Below are 17723 nucleotides of genomic sequence, written 5' to 3'. Positions count from 1 at the left end.
CATGGTCGGCGAGTGCAAAGACCCCCGGCTGCCCGTCGGGGCCCGCCCCACTCGCTCCGCCCCGGCCCTCCCAAGCCCTCCTCTTCGGGGTCCGGGGCCAGTGAGCTGGGCTGTGGGCGGGCCGGAGGCTACAGGGGGCGTGCAGCCGCAGCAGGAAGGGGCGGGGGGCTCCGGAGCCGCCGGCAGGAAAAGACGAACCCACCTACCGCCGCGGCCCAGCGTCTCCGCACCTCCGGACTTCGCCATGTGGTGGTGTCTTCTGCTCGCCTTGGCCACCTTCGCGCCTGCCGTCGGTCAGGGTCTGCGGGCGCCCAGCGCCTCCGTGCTGGGTCTTGCGCCGCCGCCCGCGACCACCGAGGCCCCGGCCACTACCCCAGCCCTGCCTAGCAGCCCTGCACCGCCGTCCGCAGGGAAGAACAACGGTGAGCTCTCCGCAGGACCCACCTCTCCCGCAGGGCCATTGCCCCACATCCTTGTTCCCAGTGTGCCGACCCTTCCTGCGTCCCCCGTGTGACGACCTTTCCCCAACATGCACACACAGGCACACACACACGCGCACACAAACACACGCACACACACGCCAGCTTTCCTACCGTTGCAAGCGATGCTGACTCAGCAACCCAATTCCAGGTCAGACCAAGTCAGCCATCCTGGGACAGGAGCCAGTGGGATGCTGCTGCTGGCAGCCCCAAACCTTCCGTTTTCACAGACTACGAAACTGAGACCAGAGTCAGGGAGAAGACCGTCTGTGTAGGAGAGCGAGTGAGGGCAGGGGCTGGGAGGAAGGAACAAGAGAAAGAGAGGGAGAGTACTCTTTGCTGAGGTTGTCTGGGGGGATGGGGCACTGTCTAGGCAGGGGCAGAGGCAGGCTGCCTGACTTTCAGATGTGGGAACATGGAGGAAGAAGGCAAGGGGATGGCAGTCCAGGAGGGCTTCTCAGAGGAGGTACATGGATGTTGAGTCCTTGCTGCCAGAGGGTGGGGGGCTCTGAATCAGGAATTGCTGATGAGGAGGCCAGCCAAGAAGGAAACGGCAGCATGTGCAAAGGCACTGGGGCACCAGACATGAAAATGTGCAGTGTGTTCTGGAGGTACCTGTGGAGCTTGGGTGGGTGGGGAACGAGTGGCAGCTGCCCTGTGCAAGTCCCTGTGCTGAAGGGAGAGCAGGACCCAGGCACAGCCCTGGGAAGCCTACACACCCAGGCAGACCAGACGCGTTTTTTTGTTTGTTTGTTTGTTTTTGTTTTTTGGTATTTTTGTATTTTTCTGAAGCTGGAAATGGGGAGAGACAGTCAGACAGACTCCCGCATGCGCCCGACTGGGATCCACCCGGCATGCCCACCAGGGACGATGCTCTGCCCACCAGGGGGCAATGCTCTGCCCCTCCGGGGCGTCGCTCTGCCGCGACCAGAGCCACTCTAGCGCCTGGGGCAGAGGACAAGGAGCCATCCCCAGCGCCCAGGCCATCTTTGCTCCAATGGAGCCTTGGCTGCAGGAGGGGAAGAGAGAGACAGAGAGGAAGGGGGGGGTGTGGAGAAGCAAATGGGCGCTTCTCCTATGTGCCCTGGCCGGGAATCGAACCTGGGTCCCCCGCACGCCAGGCCAACGCTCTACTGCTGAGCCAACCAGGCAGGGCCAGACGCGGTTTTGAAGACAGAATATCTGCCCCCTAGAGGGCAGATGCAACGATGGAGGTGGCACAGGGGCTTTTGGAGACTGAGTCTGGAGCCAGGGAGGGCAGGCTCCTCGAAGGGCACCTGAGGTGTGAAGGGAGAATGAGAATTGGGCAATAAAATCAGAGGTGATGGTGGTGGACGGCATGGTGGGGAGGGAACAGCCAGCGCAGAGGTCTGAGGTAGAGACCAAACTCAGCTCTGTGGAGCACCCAAATAGTTCCCAGTGGCCGGGTGTCGCTCTGCACTGGAGGAGGTTGGCCGAGCATGGAGTCACGTCAGGAAGGAGCAGGAGCCAAGGGGGTGGCTGGAGAGACAGGTTGGGATCAGGCTGCGCAGGCCTTTATTTATTTATAAAGAAATTTATTTTAAGGTTTTTATTTATTGGTTTGAGAGAGAGAGAGAGAGAGGAAGGTGGAGGGAAGAGTGGGAAGCATCAACTCATAATAGTTGCTTCTGGTATGTGCCTTGACCGGACAAGCCCGGGGTTTCAAACCGACGACCTCACCATTCCAGGTCGACACCTGATCTGCTGCACCACCACAGGTCCAGCCGTTCCGGCCTTTAAGTCCGTGCTCAGGTCCTTAGATACTTGTGGTGGGGTCTGCTGGGGGCTTCCAAGCCTTCTTGGGATGGCGGTCTCTCCGTCGGGAGTGTCTTAGCATCCTTCCCTCCCCTGGTGCTGTGCTTCCCCGGTCCTCAGGGACCTCACAAAAGCATGTTCGGATTCGGATCATCAAGAAGAAAAAGGTCGTTATGAAGAAGCGAAAGAAGATAACTGATACCAGTCCCCTGGGGACAGCCAAGCCCCCGGTGACCACTGGCTCTGCAGGGACCCTTGACCTCCCTAAGGAGCAAGAACCAGGTACTACTGCCCCTCCGGAGGCCCTGCCCAGCTTGGCAGCCCCTGGGACACGCATGTACTAATGGAGCTCTTGACCTCACAAACAGAAGCACGCCCCAAGCTGGGCTAGCTCCGACTCAGTTTCCTACCCGCCTTGCCCATCTCTCTCTTGTCTTGTGTCCCTGCTCTGTCCCGATCCCCAGGCTGTCCGCCCTTGGGCCTGGAGTCCCTGCGAGTTTCAGATAACCAGTTTGACGCATCCAGCAGCCAGTCCTTTGGTCTTGGACCACACCGAGGACGGCTCAATATCCAGGTCAGCACCCTGGCTCGGGCCAAGGCAACCCTTAGAACCTTCTTTCCTGCCCCCCCCTACCCCCCGTCAAATTCTGGCCCACCCCACACTGCCCGCTTGGGCCTGATCGCCGTGTCCTGTGCCCGCAGTCAGGCCTGGAGGATGGTGACCTATACGACGGGGCCTGGTGTGCCGAGGAGCAGGACGCCGAGCCGTGGCTGCAGGTGGACGCCAGGCACCCCGTCCGCTTCTCGGGCGTTATTACCCAGGGCAGGAACTCTATCTGGAGGTGAGACAGGCTCGTCCCAGGCCGGGAACTCCTGGGCGGACTCAGGAGGGCTGGAGAGGGAGCCCTGAGGGTCGCTGATGATCTCTCCCCTCCTCTCCTGCCAGGTACGACTGGGTCACCTCGTACAAGGTCCGGTTCAGCAACGACAGTCAGACCTGGTGGGGCAGCAGGAACCGCAGCAGCGGGATGGACGCGGTGCGTGGTGGCCCGGTGGCCTCGGGCCCTCTGTTCTGGGCGTTGGGTGCCCTGCCCACTCTGGGGTGCTGGGCTGGCTTGGGGCTCTTCTGGGGACAAGGGGCAGATGCCCACTTGGCTGTTCTAAGAGAAAGAGGGTTGCTGTTAGGATGGGTGACACCAAGCAGGCAGCCTCGGGACCCCGGCCACTGTAGAACCTGCCTGCGTTCACAGCTTCCTGCTGGGACACCGCTTGTGGCAAGGGGTTCCTGGTCTTTGTGTCACCTGTCACCTCCTCATCTCATGGACCCCTGTTTACACCGGGCTACAGTCTGGGGGCCCTGGCTGGTGCTGGGATTGGCTGCCCCTGCCCGAGTCATTGGGCCATATTATTCTGATGAGCTGTGAGCCAGCCAGAACGCATGGCCACCTAGGACTGCTCTTTGGCGGGGGGCTGTGGGCTGGGTCTGTGTCCGACACCGAGTGCAAGGTCTCCAGCCGAGTCTGCCAGGGTGGGTTTGATGGGGAGGGTGTGGAGACCCGAGCAATCATTTGCCCTGGGTTTTGGGCCAGGTGGCTGGTGTTTGAGCAGCTCCACCAAAGGGCTTGACACCCCCAGGTATTCCCTGCCAATTCGGACCCAGAGACGTCAGTGCTGAACCTCCTGCCCGAGCCCCAGGTGGCTCGCTTCATCCGCTTGCTGCCCCAGACCTGGCTCCAGGGAGGCGCGTCTTGCCTCCGGGCGGAGATCCTGGCCTGCCCGGTCTCAGGTGGGCAGCTGGACCAGGGCTGGGTGGGCAGCGGGCCACCTCGACGGTGAACACGCCCTTCACCATGAACTCGCCCTTCACCAGATCCGAGTGGCCTCTTCCCTGAGACCCGTGCTCCGGCCTCCTCTGACCCTCTGGACTTCCGGCATCATAATTACAAAGCCATGAGGAAGGTGAGACGTAATGACCCCTTGAAAAGCTAAGAGGGAAGAGGTCCCCTTCTCGGCCGAGCATAACCGGCTGTGACTGCCCTCCTGCCCCCTCTGCCCGCCCCCCCTTCTCCCGGTTTCACCCCTAAACTCTCCTACAGTTTCCCTTGTTTTGACACTTTCCCTGTCTGAGCCGTTCTTCACGTAGACGGCTGCTCCTCTCTCTGGGACTGTGCCATGGTGTCTCCGTCTGTGTGGGCCCCTGCTGGCTTCTGTTAAGTCTTTGCATGGTCATATGGGGTCTGACCCTCCCAGCCACGCTCCTCCCCGCCCTCCCCTCCAGCTGATGAAGCAGGTGAATGAGCAATGCCCCAACATCACCCGCGTCTACAGCATCGGCAAGAGCTACCAGGGCCTGAAGCTGTACGTGATGGAAATGTCGGACCGTCCCGGGGAGCACGAGCTGGGTACTGGGCAGGGGGCGCAGGGGAGAGGTGGGCGCCGGGAAGGGCCGCGGGGCGCTAGCCGACTGTGGGTCTCCTCCGCCCGGCCCCAGGAGAGCCGGAGGTGCGGTACGTGGCCGGCATGCACGGGAACGAGGCCCTGGGGCGGGAGCTGCTCCTGCTCCTGATGCAGTTCCTGTGCCGCGAGTTCCTGCGCGGGGACCCGCGGGTGACCCGGCTGCTCACGGAGACGCGCATTCACCTGCTGCCTTCCATGAACCCTGACGGCTATGAGACCGCCTTCCGCCGGGTCAGCCGCCTGCACGGGGTGGGGGTGGGGGCGGGGGCTCCCGGGGCGCCCCTTGCCCCTCCCCCACCCACCCAGTGGTAGGCGTCCCCAAATTACGGCCCCCTGAGGCCATTTATCCAGCTCCCACCGCACTTCCAGAAGGGGCAACTCTCTCATTGGTGGTCAGTGAGAGGAGCACTGTATGTGGCGGCCCTCAAAACGGTCTGAGAGACAGTGAACTGACCCCCTTTGTAAAAAGTTTGGGGACCCCTGGTTGGCTGACTAAGCCCTTTCCTTTCCGGCAGGGTTCGGAGCTGGTGGGCTGGGCAGAGGGCCGCTGGACCCAGCAGGGCATTGATCTTAACCATAATTTTGCTGACCTCAACACGCCGCTGTGGGAAGCAGAGGAGGACGGGCTGGTGCCCGACACCGTCCCCAACCACCACCTGCCACTGCCTACTTACTACACTCTGCCCAATGCCACTGTGAGTATTTCTGGAGCCGGGGTGGAGAGGGCCACCCTGGAGGCCCTTGTCTCTGACCCCCGCCCTCTCCTGACCTGTGACCTGCCCCGGTTGGTGCAGGTGGCCCCTGAAACTCGGGCAGTGATCGAGTGGATGGAGCGGATCCCTTTTGTGCTGAGCGCCAACCTCCACGGGGGAGAGCTCGTGGTGTCCTACCCGTTCGACATGACTCGGACCCCGTGGGCCGCCCGGGAACTCACGTCGACCCCCGACGAGGCTGTGTTTCGCTGGCTCAGCACCGTCTATGCCGGCACTAACTGGGCCATGCAGGACCCGGATCGCCGGCCCTGCCACAACCAGGACTTCTCCTTACACGGCAACATCATCAACGGGGCTGACTGGCACACGGTCCCCGGCAGTATGTGCCCGAGGGTGGCGTTAGCTCCGTCCCCCTAACCCTCTCCCGATAAGAATCTGCCGTCACATACAGCGCTGCTGTCCCTTCCCACCGGGGAGTGTCTCCCAGGAGAGGGTGCCAGGAGGGCGGGACCCCCCCCCAACCTGTCCACTTTGGGCTCCAACGTCTGTGGCTCCCCCCAGGCATGAATGACTTCAGCTACCTCCATACCAACTGCTTTGAGATCACCGTGGAACTGTCCTGTGACAAGTTCCCTCACGAGAACGAGCTGCCCCAGGAGTGGGAGAACAACAAAGAAGCCCTCGTCACCTACCTGGAACAGGTCGGACCCCCCGGATCCCCGCCCCCAGCCTGCCCCTGGCGCTCCCTCAGGGCCGGCTCTCCATTCAGGGTGCCGCTCCCGCCGGGAGTGCGGGGGGGGGGGGGTCAGCTAAGGTTTGACTGAGCATCCTGACGCAGGAAAGGCCACGGGCCATCAGATTGACTCGGAGGGCTCCCGGACAGGAAGCACGGTTTGCCAGCAGGGCGGTGTCAGACACCGAGAGCCGGGAAGAGTAGACCCAGTGCAGGCTGAGCCAGGCTCCACGGAATCGTCCCAGAGACGTTCTCAGGAGGGCTGTTCTCAGAAATGACTCCCATTAGGCAAATGCTGCAAGTGCCTGGGGGTAGACGCGTCATACTCCACGGCGGGGAACGCGTGTCCCTTGCGGTGACTCCAGAAGTACAGCTTCCAGGGGTTTCACAATATCAAGCCTGTAAGGGGGGGGGGGTCACTGACCTCGGGGAAGCCCGACTTTTTTTTTTTTTTTTTTTTCTCAAAGATTTTATTTATTCATTATAGAGAAGGGAGAGAGAGAGAGTGAGAGAGAGAGAGAAGGGGGGAGGAGCTGGAAGCATCAACTCCCATATGTGCCTTGACCAGGCAAGCCCAGGGTTTTGAACCGGCAACCTCAGCGTCTCCAGATTGACGCTTTATCCACTGCGCCACCACAGGTCAGGCCTGGAAGCCCGACTTTATAGCTCTCCCGGCCCTGATGCCGTTGATGGACAGGAGGTAGTTTCACCGGAGGGTCGTCCCCTAGAAACCGAGCAGAGGTACCGGCCTAGTCGGGCTTGCAGGGGAACAGAGTCGGAGAAGGAACGGAAGGTCAGGGTCCCTCACGGAAGGGTTCGGTAACCTTTCCCCACGCAGGTGCGCATGGGCATCGCGGGAGTTGTGCGGGACAAGGACACGGAGCTCGGGATTGCTGACGCGGTCATTGCCGTGGATGGGATCAACCACGACGTCACGACAGGTGTGTGTGTGTGTGTGTGTGGCGGGAGGGGGCGGCGGAGGTGGAGGTGGAGGTGCAGGAGGACTCTGGGCAGAGAGGTTCTGAGTCCTTGGGTTCTGATCTCGCTCTTCACTCCTCTCAGCGTGGGGCGGGGACTACTGGCGCCTGCTGACCCCGGGGGACTATATGGTGACTGCCAGCGCTGAAGGTTACCACTCAGTGACTCGGAGCTGCTGGGTCACCTTTGAGGAGGGCCCTGTCCCCTGCCATTTCCACCTCACCAAGACTCCAAAACAGAGACTGCGAGAGCTGCTGGCAGCCGGGGCGAAGGTGCCCCCAGACCTCCGGAGGCGGCTGGAACGGCTCAGGGGACATAAGAAGGATTAACACCTCGGGCTGGAGAGCCCCAGAGAGCCTCGGGCAGGCTGGACCTGTCCGGAACCGAGGGAGGGAGGGACGAAGGGGAGGGAAGAGATGCTCAGGCTCATTAAAGCTGCTGGGCACCTCCGCCAATGCTCCTGTGAAAGTCTGTGTCCCAGACCCTGTCCCTGGGCCAGCTCTCCGCCCCCCTCCCCCGCCGACCCTATTCCGTGCACACTAGCGAGCTCTCCGTGATTGACTTATGGGGAAAGTGTGGAAAGAGGACCCAACCTGGATTCTTTTTTTTTCTGTTTTTTTTTTTTTAACTCAGGGTTGGTAGAGCAACTCATTAACCCATCAACATCTGCAGCAGGCTCCATACAGTGCTGTTAAACATTCTGGAAACGCCCGCTCCGTGCCAAGGATGCAAGGAGTCGAGGATAAACAGTGCCCACCCAACCTGGGGCTCCCGGTCAAGGGAGGAGACAGTCAGCACAGTGTGAGGGTGAGGGGGAACAGGGGGGAGTTACGTACACATGAAATCCAACACCGCAGGTCAACAGGGACTCGGACGGTCGGGGGTGGGATAAAGGTGGTGATTCCAGCTTAGACAGGAGGTGGACCAAGTGTGGGCGTACGGATGGGGACAGCGCCAAGAAGGAGGCCACCAAAGAACAGCTGGACCTGTGAATTTCCTTGGCCGGCCGTTTTTGGAAAGTATGGGTCAAAACAAGCAGGATTTGATTAGTTTCTTTTTTCTTTTTTTTTTTTGTATTTTTCTGAAGCTAGAAACGGGGAGAGACAGACAGACTCCCGCATGCACCCGACCAGGATCCACCCGGCACGCCCACCAGGGGGCGACGCTCTGCCCACCAGGGGGCGATGCTCTGCCCCTCCGGGGCGTCGCTCTGTTGCGACCAGAGCCACTCTAGCGCCTGGGGCAGAGGCCAAGGAGCCATCCCCAGCGCCCGGGCCATCTTTGCTCCAATGGAGCCTCAGCTGCGGGAGGGGAAGAGAGAGAGAGAGGAAGGAGAGGGGGAGGGGTGGAGAAGCAGATGGGCGCTTCTCCTGTGTGCCCTGGTCGGGAATCGAACCCGGGACTTCTGCACGCCAGGCCGATGCTCTACCACTGAGCCAACCGGCCAGGGCCTGATTAGTTTCTTTAAGGCCGAAGTGGGCAGGTATATGTCAGCCTGTGTTTTGCCAGGAAAGCAACCCACTCAAGGTGTTGGAAGCAGAGGGCCATATCATATAATGCTGGCAACTGGACGTCAAGGTGTTGGAAGAATTGGATGAAAAAGAAGGGGTGGGGGGAGGGAGAAGGAAGTTTTATCTAGAGTCCCGGAAGCTATAAACACCGGTGGTCTGGCATTGATAAAGTCTTATCTTTGCTGCTGTTGGTGGTTGAGCCCACAATGACCTGCGGCCACCTGGGATCCCTGGGGCCTCTAGCATCAAAGCAGAATAATTTCTTCCTTCCACTTTGTAATCTCCAGCCCTATGAAGTCCACTGGCAAAATAGAACTATAATCGAACTTGCCAGGAAACCCACAAAATGTGGTTTCCTGCCATTTAGGGGACAGCTTGCAGGGCAGCTTGTGAGGCAAATACAGGTAGACTGTTGCACAGAGACATCCGGGTAGGCTTTTGTTATGTGAGCTCAGCCAAGTGCTGGGCTGCTGTGCCGTTTCCGTGTCTTGAGTTCTCTCTGTCCCTGCCTCTCAGTTTCTCAATCTGAGGTCACTACCACAAGGGGTTTAGGGCCACATCTCCCATGTCTCTGCTCCTTGACTCCCCACCTTCACCTCTTCCAGTTCTCCCCCCAAATAAAGAGATTGAGAGTTTAATATCCACAATGAAAACGCACATAAGCACACAGTTTACTGGCAGAGTGAATTAAAAAGTATGGCCCGTGGCCCTGGCCAGCTAGCTCAGCAGTAGAGCATTGGCCTGGCGTGTGGAAATCCTGGGTTTGATTCCTGGCCAGGGTATACAGGAGAAGCGCCCATCTGCTTCTCCACCCCTCCTCCTCCCCTTTCTCTCTGTCTCTCTCTTCCCCTCCCGCAGCCAAGGCTCCATTGGGGCAAAGTTGGCCTGGGCACTGAGGATGGCTCCATGGTCTCTGCTTCAGGTGCTAGAATGGCTCCTGTTGCAACAGAGCGACGCCCCAGATGGGCAGAGCATCGCCCCCTGGTGGGCATGCCGGGTGGATCCCAGTCGGGTGCATGCGGGAGTCAGTCTGTCTGCCTCCCTGTGTCTCACTTCAGAAAAACACACACACACAAAGATATGACCTGACTACATGTTGCAATAAACTCACTCCAAATATAAAGATATAAGCACATTGGCCTGGCCTGTGGTGGCACAGTGGATAGAGCATCAACCTGGAATGCTCAGGAGGTTGCCAGTTTGAAACCCTGGGCTTGCCTGGTCAAGGCACATGTGACAAACAATTCATGAACAACTAACCTAAGGCAACTATGAGTTGATATTTCTTGTTCCTCCTCCCAGCTCTCTCTGTCGAATCAATAAATATTTAAAAAAAAAAAAATATATATATATATACACACACACACACACACACACACACATATAGTCTACAGGAAAGTTCTGTCCGTTTTTGGAATAAAACAAAATACAAATTTTTCTTACCGTCAATAAACTTTATTAAATAAAGTATTTCCACACCAATCCTATCTTCCGAATGTGGTCCGAAATGGTTTGCTGAGCTGAATTAAGCCTTTCTGCGATCTCCAATGTTGTCAGAAAAGGATCTTGCTCCAACATGGTCTTAACAACATCGTCATCGATCAAAGATGGTTGCCCAGAACGTGGCTTATCAGAAAGGTCGAAATCACCTGTTTCGAATTTTTCGAACCATCTTCTGCATGTCCTATCAGAAACTGTACCTTCACCAAATGCTTTTAATAAATTTCTACATGCTTCTGTAGCATTTCTTGTTGAAATTCGTATACAATACAGTGGCGTAAATGAACTTTATCAGTAGCCATGGGTACACTATCGCTTCACACATAAGACTAACCTTGAATCAACTTTGTTTTAGTTAATTTGCTATGTCAGTATGTATACATTAAGTGATAAAGCAAATAAACATGTGCTTACGTGTCAAAACTTGTTGTGATAGAAACGGACAGAACTTTCCGGTAGACCATATATATATATATATATATATATATATATATATATATATATATATCACATATACACACACACCTTGAAAGGGAGCATGAAAACAATGTATCATGCAAACAATGAAGGGAAAGCAGGAGAGGCTGTCTTAGTATCAGGCAGAGTTGACTTCAGGGCAAAGACAGTTAGCAGAGGCAGAAAGGGACATCATTACATAATGATGTAACGGAACACGCCCAGATCTGTCCCCTGGGCAGCCTACAGTCAGCTCGCTCAGCAGAACTGCAATGGCATGTGAGTTCCCCCAGCTGATGTCCGAGCTCTGGACTTTCTCCGCTTGCAGCGAGACATTTCCTCTGACCAGGAAGTTCCCTCTGTTGTCTAGTTGCCGAGAAGTTCCCAGATCCCTCCTACTTTCCGCATAAGCGTGTAAAAGTAGAATGAGAGTGGGCCCCTTCTCCTGGGGCTCTTTGAACGATTACTTCAGCCTTGTCTGGCTTAACAACCCACTATTTTGGGGAGAAAGGGACTTTGGGGCAATATATGCATTCTGCCCACACTTAGCCTGGGAGTTCCCGCCGGTAAACTTCAAATAATGGTGTCCGTACCAGGTGTCATTAGAGGTGCTTGCCTTTACATTACACTTGGCATATATGACAAGATGAAGAACACTTCAGCATAGTCTAGTAAAAGGGAAGACACAGAGACCCCTGTGTACAATGTATAGTTTTCACATTTGAGAAAAGATACATGTATATAAATGCTTATAGCGGCCTTATTTATAATAGACCCAAATTGGAACCAGCCCAAATGTCCATCAAGAGTAGAATGTAAGCCATGGCCAGGTAGCTTAGTTGGTTAGAACATTGTCTGGATATACTAAGGTTGTGAGTTCGATCCCTGTCAGGGTACATACAAAAAAAATCAACCAATGAATGTATAAATAAGTGGAACAACAAATTAATGTTTCTCTCTCTCTCTCTCTCTCTAAAAAGAATAGAATGTAGAATAAAATGTTACATCTATGCAATGGAACTGTATACAGGAATGAAAATAATCACTACACACACACAATGTGGGTGACTCTCATGAAAACAATTTTGAGTAGAATAAGCAAAACACAAAAGCCAAATGGACATATGTTGTTTATGGGTTTATGGGCTTGGTTGGTCGAAAAGCACATGGGGGAGTTGATGCTTCCTGCTCCTCGCCCCTTTCTCTCTCTCTCTCTCTCTCTCTCTCTCTCCTATCTAAAATGAATAAATAAAATCTTTAAAAAGAAAGACATTTAGATTTACAATCCCATTTCAGTTAGTTTTTATATATGTGAGATGTAAGTCAAGGTTTGTTATTATTATTATTTTGCATACGAAGGTCCAGTTTTTCCAGCACCTTTTGTTGAAGAACTGTTCTTTCTCCACTGAGATGCCATTTGTGTGGGTTTATTTCTGAAATTTGTAGTCTGTTGCACTGGTATATATCTGTCCTCTCACCAAGACCTCACTATCTTTTTTTTTTTTAAATGCTTAAAAATTTTTAAAAAATTTTTTATTTATTTATTTTTATTTATTCATTTTAGAGAAGAGAGATATAGAGAGAGAGAAGGGAGGAGGAGCAGGAAGCATCAACTCCCATATGTGCCTTGACCGGGCAAGCCCAGGGTTTTTTTTTTGAACCAGCGACCTCAGCGTTCCAGGTCGACGCTTGATCCACTGTGCCACCACAGGTCAGGCCTGCCTCACTATCTTGACAACCGTAGCTTTATGACGCATCTCAAAGTTGGCTAGTATGGACGTGCAAAAGAATAAAATTGGACCCTTACACAACAATTAATTCAACATTGGATCGATCATCTAAATGTGATAATATGATAAAATTCCTAGAAGAAAACGGGGACATCTTCCTGACATTGGGTTTACTGATTTCTTGGATCTGTCACCAAAAACATAGGCAACAGGCCCTGGCCGGTTGGCTCAGCGGTAGAGTGTTGGCCTGGCATGCGGGCGACCCGGGTTCGATTCCCAGCCAGGGCACATAGGAGAAGCGCCCATTTGCTTCTCCACCCCCCCCCTCCTTCCTCTCTGTCTCTCTCTTCCCCTCCCGCAGCCAAGGCTCCATTGGAGCAAAGATGGCCCGGGCGCGATGGCCCGGGCGCTGGGGATGGCTCCTTGGCCTCTGCCCCAGGCGCTAGAGTGGCTCTGGTTGCGACAGAGCGACGCCCCGGAGGGGCAGAGCATCGCCCCCTGGTGGGCGTGCCGGGTGGATCCCGGTCGGGCGCATGCGGGAGTCTGTCTGACTGTCTCTCCCCGTTTCCAGCTTCAGAAAAATACAAACAAACAAACAAACAAACAAAAAACATAGGCAACAAGAGAATAAATAGGTAAATGAGACTTCACCATCATTAAAAACTTTTGTGCACCACAGAAGACTACAAGAGAGTGAGAAGACAATACACAGAATGGGAGAAAATAGTCATAGAAATTCAAGTGCCCCCCCAAAAAATATATATAAAAAACACCTACATCTCAATAAGAACAAAAAAACAAGCCAACTCAAAGATGAGCAAAGGACTGGAACACACATTTCCTTGGAGAAGATGCACAAATGGCCAAGGAGTACACAGAAAAGATAGACGCTCACCAATGAGCGGAAGGCGGGCACGTCATTATCAACTGAATGCACATCAGAACCGCAGTGAGCAAGCACTTCCCATTCATTAGGACGGCCGTCACCAGGGAAATAAAAATCAACAAGCGTTGTCAGTAATGTGGAGAAATCCGAACCCTTGCTCCCGCCGAGCGGGGTGGAGAGTCCAGGCTCCTCATGTGGTTTCCGTTGAGGAGCCAGTGGGAACCCACGGATGAGGTGAGGGGAGGGAGGGGGGCGTGAAAGTCTCGGCTTTCTGCGTGGTCTTCTCGAACATCACTCTGGAGGGGGCGCTGGGGTACCACCCCGCATCCTGGAAGGATGAGGTGGAGGCTACTCCCTGGCCCCTGGCTGGTGTGGTCGTAGGTGGGGACAGTTCGCAGGCCGGGCTGGAGTGGCAACACTTGGTCTGAAAGCGGCTGTCCTACCAAGTGGCTCCGTTCTTGGTCCCTTGGCTAGGAAGAGCACGTTTCGGGGCTGGGGGAGGGGGTGTTGTTGTTTGTTGTTGTTGCTTGCACAACATTGGCATCTGTTCCAAATCTGGGATATACGAGGCAAAAAGCAAGCCCAGGGATCCCCCTGTTGAGTCCCTGCTCAGACACGGAGGTCCCCAGAGAACCTGCCTCCTCTTCTCCCCCTTGCACAGTCGTTTTTACTTTTGTTTTATTTATATACGATGTACAGGGTTTTAAGTTGCGCTTAGCGGAGACATGGGGGGGTACATCTACTCCATTCTCTCAAACGTGGAAGCCCCACTGCTTTCTTGGTGTGTGTGTGTGTGTGTGTGTGTTGGTGCATAAAGTCCTTTCTACACATTCTTTGTTTTTTCCTAATGCCCCTGCCACTAGCTTCCAGCTGAGGGTCCCCTTTCCAGAGCCCACTGCAGACCGTTACTCTCCGGACACTCCGCCACCTCACCTTGAACCCCCCCTCCTCTCTCTTCTCGTTTCTGTGCTCTTCCCTCCTGCTCCCAACCTTCACGTTGCCCCTGTGGAGTTCAGGTGGCTGTCACGGAAATTCAGAGGCGGACACAGAGCAGCGCTCGGTAGCTTTTGTTTCTTTGTTTTGCTTTGGACCCTGGCTCTTGAGCATCGAAAGAGAACGCCCCAGGGAAGCAGGAGTTGATGCCAAGATGGCATCTTGGGAAGAAAGTAGATGGACAGGAAGATTGCCACCCTCCCCCCCCCATCGGAGGAAGTGACTGAGGGTACCCTGATCGGGGAGGTAGAAGAGAGGGGAAATGGGGCCCAGACTGCCTAGCGGGTTTCGGGAAGGGGAAAAGGACAGACGTTAAGAGGTGGGCCAGCTTTCAGAGACGCCCGTGGCAATGGCTGAAGAGCCCCAGGTGGGCAGAGCCCATGTAGACGCCACTCACCGCCCTCCCAATGAGTGACCATGATTGAGTCAACCGCTCTGCGGGCTCCACGTGTCCCCCGCTGCTGCAGAGCCCTGCTGGGCCTCATCTGATCTCCCTGGCTGGCTTCCTGCCCTTCGTATGTCGGGGGGCCCAGGACAGTCCCATAAACGGGAATGGAGTGGACAGAAGGGGGGTCCTTGCCACCCAGGAAGGTGTGGTGGCATAAAAGAAGGCCTAGCCCCTGCCCTCGGAGACACCAGGTTGATGGGTATCCTACAGGTCCTTAGTGTCCCACCCAGGTCATCCTCACCAGCCAGCGCTGCAGAGAGGGCTGGCTGCTAACGGCTCTCAACCCCCCCCTCCCCACTAAGGAGTCTTCTTGGCCAAATGGGAGCTGCTTGACTCAGAGGTTCCAGGCTCCAGCCCACACTGGCAGCCTGGGGCCCAAGCCTGGAGCAGGAGTGTTCGAGCCATCTTCTTGCCACAAGGAAGGTCCATCCATGGTGGCTGCAGGGGGCGGGGGGGGGGCATCCAGCCCCTGGTGGGGTGGGCTTAGGGAATCATGCCAGATTTCTGCTGAGACCGCATTCTTGCTTGACTGTTTCCTCTGCCTAGTCCTGCCCCTCTCATCCCTTTCCTTCCAGAGAACACTCTCACATGCCCCCAACTCCCCATGTCAGGGTCTGCATCCAGGGAATCCCACCCAATGGAACGGGCTCACGGCGAGTTGCCGAAGAAACAGTGGGGGCTGACTGCCCCGGCGCCCCCTCCTGCCGCACGACCCGGGGAAGGAGAGCCTCACTGGGGCTCTTTCTTCTGCTCCGGAAGCCCCTCCCCTGGCCCCTGCACGTGCACACACACACACACACACACACCTCCCACAGCCCCCTCCCCTGGCCCCTGCACGTGCACACACACAGGCACACACACCTCCCACAGCCCCCTCCCCTGGCCCCTGCTCGTGCACACACACAGGCACACACACCTCCCACAGCCCCCTCTCCCTGGCCTTCTGCTCCTGAGCTGAGCCTCTCCTGCCCTCCCCTCCCCTAAGGAAGTGGCTTTGGAGGACTTCTCTGACCCTTGAAGTTTGATTAGGGGCTTTCCAGGAGAGGTCAAAAGGGGGTGTCTCTGCCTCGCCCAACAAGAGCGGAGAGGTGTCTGGCGGTCTCCTGATGCCTGCTCCTGTAAGGCCCCGTGCGGTGGCACCGGCAGCGGGCACACCACCGCCAGGTCTGCCAGGTTTGGGGCCGCTCGGTGGCCGCTCCACTGCATTCCACCCAGCAGCCACAGTTTGTCTTGGCAAGGTGGCCCTCTGGGCCCAGCTCCACGGAGGGTCTGGGGAGCAGCCTAGACAAACCTGCTTGCCCACAGAAGCCAGTGCTGGCCTGGCCCGGCTCGTGCTCTGGGTGAGTGGGGTGGGGGAGGGGGAGGGCCTGGGGAGGGGGGAGCCAGGCTCCCAAGCTGGTGGAAGCTAAGAAAGCAGTAGAGACAGGCCACCGGGCCAGAGAGCTTTCCCGGTGACACTCCATGCTGAGACAGGCCACCGGGCCAGAGAGCTTTCCCGGTGACACTCCATGCTGAGACAGGCCACCGGGCCAGAGGGCTTTCCCGGTGACACTCCATGCCGAGACAGGCCACCGGGCCAGAGGGCTTTCCCGGTGACACTCCATGCCGAGACAGGCCACCGGGCCAGAGGGCTTTCCCGGTGACACTCCATGCCGAGACAGGCCACCGGGCCAGAGGGCTTTCCCGGTGACACTCCATGCCGAGACAGGCCACCGGGCCAGAGGGCTTTCCCGGTGACACTCCATGCCGAGACAGGCCACCGGGCCAGAGGGCTTTCCCGGTGACACTCCATGCCGAGACAGGCCACCGGGCCAGAGGGCTTTCCCGGTGACACTCCATGCCGAGACAGGCCACCGGGCCAGAGGGCTTTCCCGGTGACACTCCATGCCGAGACAGGCCACCGGGCCAGAGGGCTTTCCCGGTGACACTCCATCCTGAGACAGGCCACTGGGCCAGAGAGCTTTCCCGGTGACACTCCATGCTGAGACAGGCCACCGGGCCGGAGGGCTTTCCCGGTGACACTCCATGCCGAGACAGGCCACCGGGAACTGGACTCTCAGGAGGGCTGTCTGGCTCTGGAGTGGCCCTTGACCACAGTGCCAGATAGATAGCCCTTTCCAACCCGGCCAGGGAGATGTCACCACCTCCTCTCTCCCGGCTGCTCCACAGCGACCACCAGCTCAGCCCTGGAGCCCGGGCACCCAGCCTGAGGGGCCCACTGCACGGCCAGGGGGCATCGGGGAGCTTTCGCCCCCGGGCATGGCAGGCGATGGGTAGGAAAGGGTTCGGAGAACCAGCATGCCAGGAGGCTGGGCCCCGAGGAGACGCAGACCTGCTCCTTGACGGCATTTTCCTTCCTCTTTTACACCCTTGGCTCATTTTCTCTCGGGGAATAGAATGGAAAGGGTCTTGTTTTTGTGACTGCCCTGCTGGGAAGCCGCTTCTACATCTTTAGAGCCGTGAGGTCTCTTCTGTTCTGCTGCCGGGGGTGGGGGGGCTCTGTGGACTCAGACCCCTCCCACCTGTCCTCACTGGCTGTCCCTGCAGCTGGAAACCCAGAGGCGGTGGAAGGACTCCGTGAGAGGTGAACTTGTGTTTCTTCTTGCTTTGGGGATGGGTAAGGACTTTTTTTTTTTTAAAGGATAAGCAAACACAGCACTAATCATGAAGAAAAGACTGGGGCAAACTTCATCACTAACTTTGCAGGATGTTGCAGAAGTGACGAGAACCAGGCTTACCCAAGTCATTGTGGTGACTGAAATGTATTAGCTTCAGAAGCTACTGAGGGTGGTCCATTCTATCCTACTGCAGTGTAAAAAAGAAGAAGAAAAGAAAGAAGGAGAAGAAGAAGAGGAAGAGGAAGAAAAAGAAAAAGAAGAAGAAAAAGAAGAAGAAGAAGAAGGAGGAGGAGGAGGAGGAGGAGGAGAAAGAAGAGGAGGAGGAGGAGGAGGAGGAGGAGGAGGAGGAAGAAGACAACAAAAAGACTGATAACTTGGATGACATTCATTTAAGAAGATCTAGTCATTAAAAATCCCATGAGAGGCCTGACCTGTGGTGGCGCAG

At 56.3% G+C, this 17723-nt stretch overlaps 1 protein-coding gene and 1 non-coding gene across 2 annotated transcripts; both read left to right on the top strand.

Moving 5' to 3' along the window:
• Positions 1–230: 230 nt before the first annotated feature.
• On the top strand, positions 231–7465 carry CPXM1 (carboxypeptidase X, M14 family member 1). Its single transcript, XM_066235161.1, has 14 exons — positions 231–422; positions 2376–2537; positions 2720–2829; positions 2958–3097; positions 3202–3292; positions 3891–4041; positions 4126–4214; positions 4534–4657; positions 4747–4943; positions 5228–5407; positions 5507–5804; positions 5987–6126; positions 6997–7099; positions 7221–7465. The coding sequence occupies exons 1-14, from the start codon at positions 245–247 to the stop codon at positions 7463–7465; spliced, it is 2208 nt and encodes a 735-aa protein (XP_066091258.1). The 5' UTR covers positions 231–244.
• Positions 7466–17339: 9874 nt separating this feature from the next.
• Positions 17340–17473, top strand: LOC136309789 (small nucleolar RNA SNORA66). The gene has a single exon (XR_010726430.1). It is a non-coding gene; the product is annotated as a small nucleolar RNA SNORA66 (small nucleolar RNA).
• Positions 17474–17723: the final 250 nt, after the last annotated feature.

The sequence above is a fragment of the Saccopteryx bilineata genome, chromosome 6 (genome assembly GCF_036850765.1).
Source record: "Saccopteryx bilineata isolate mSacBil1 chromosome 6, mSacBil1_pri_phased_curated, whole genome shotgun sequence".
Lineage (NCBI taxonomy): Eukaryota > Metazoa > Chordata > Mammalia > Chiroptera > Emballonuridae > Saccopteryx > Saccopteryx bilineata.
This window is presented reverse-complemented; position numbering and strand designations above follow the sequence as displayed.

Bases quoted from the DNA above. Each gene is read 5' to 3' on its own strand.
- CPXM1 (XM_066235161.1), top strand. From the start codon at position 245: ATGTGGTGGTGTCTTCTGCTCGCCTTGGCCACCTTCGCGCCTGCCGTC. The intron at 4,215-4,533 runs GTGAGACGTAAT...CCTCCCCTCCAG, and splicing joins ATTACAAAGCCATGAGGAAG to CTGATGAAGCAGGTGAATGA. The intron at 5,408-5,506 runs GTGAGTATTTCT...CGGTTGGTGCAG, and splicing joins ACACTCTGCCCAATGCCACT to GTGGCCCCTGAAACTCGGGC.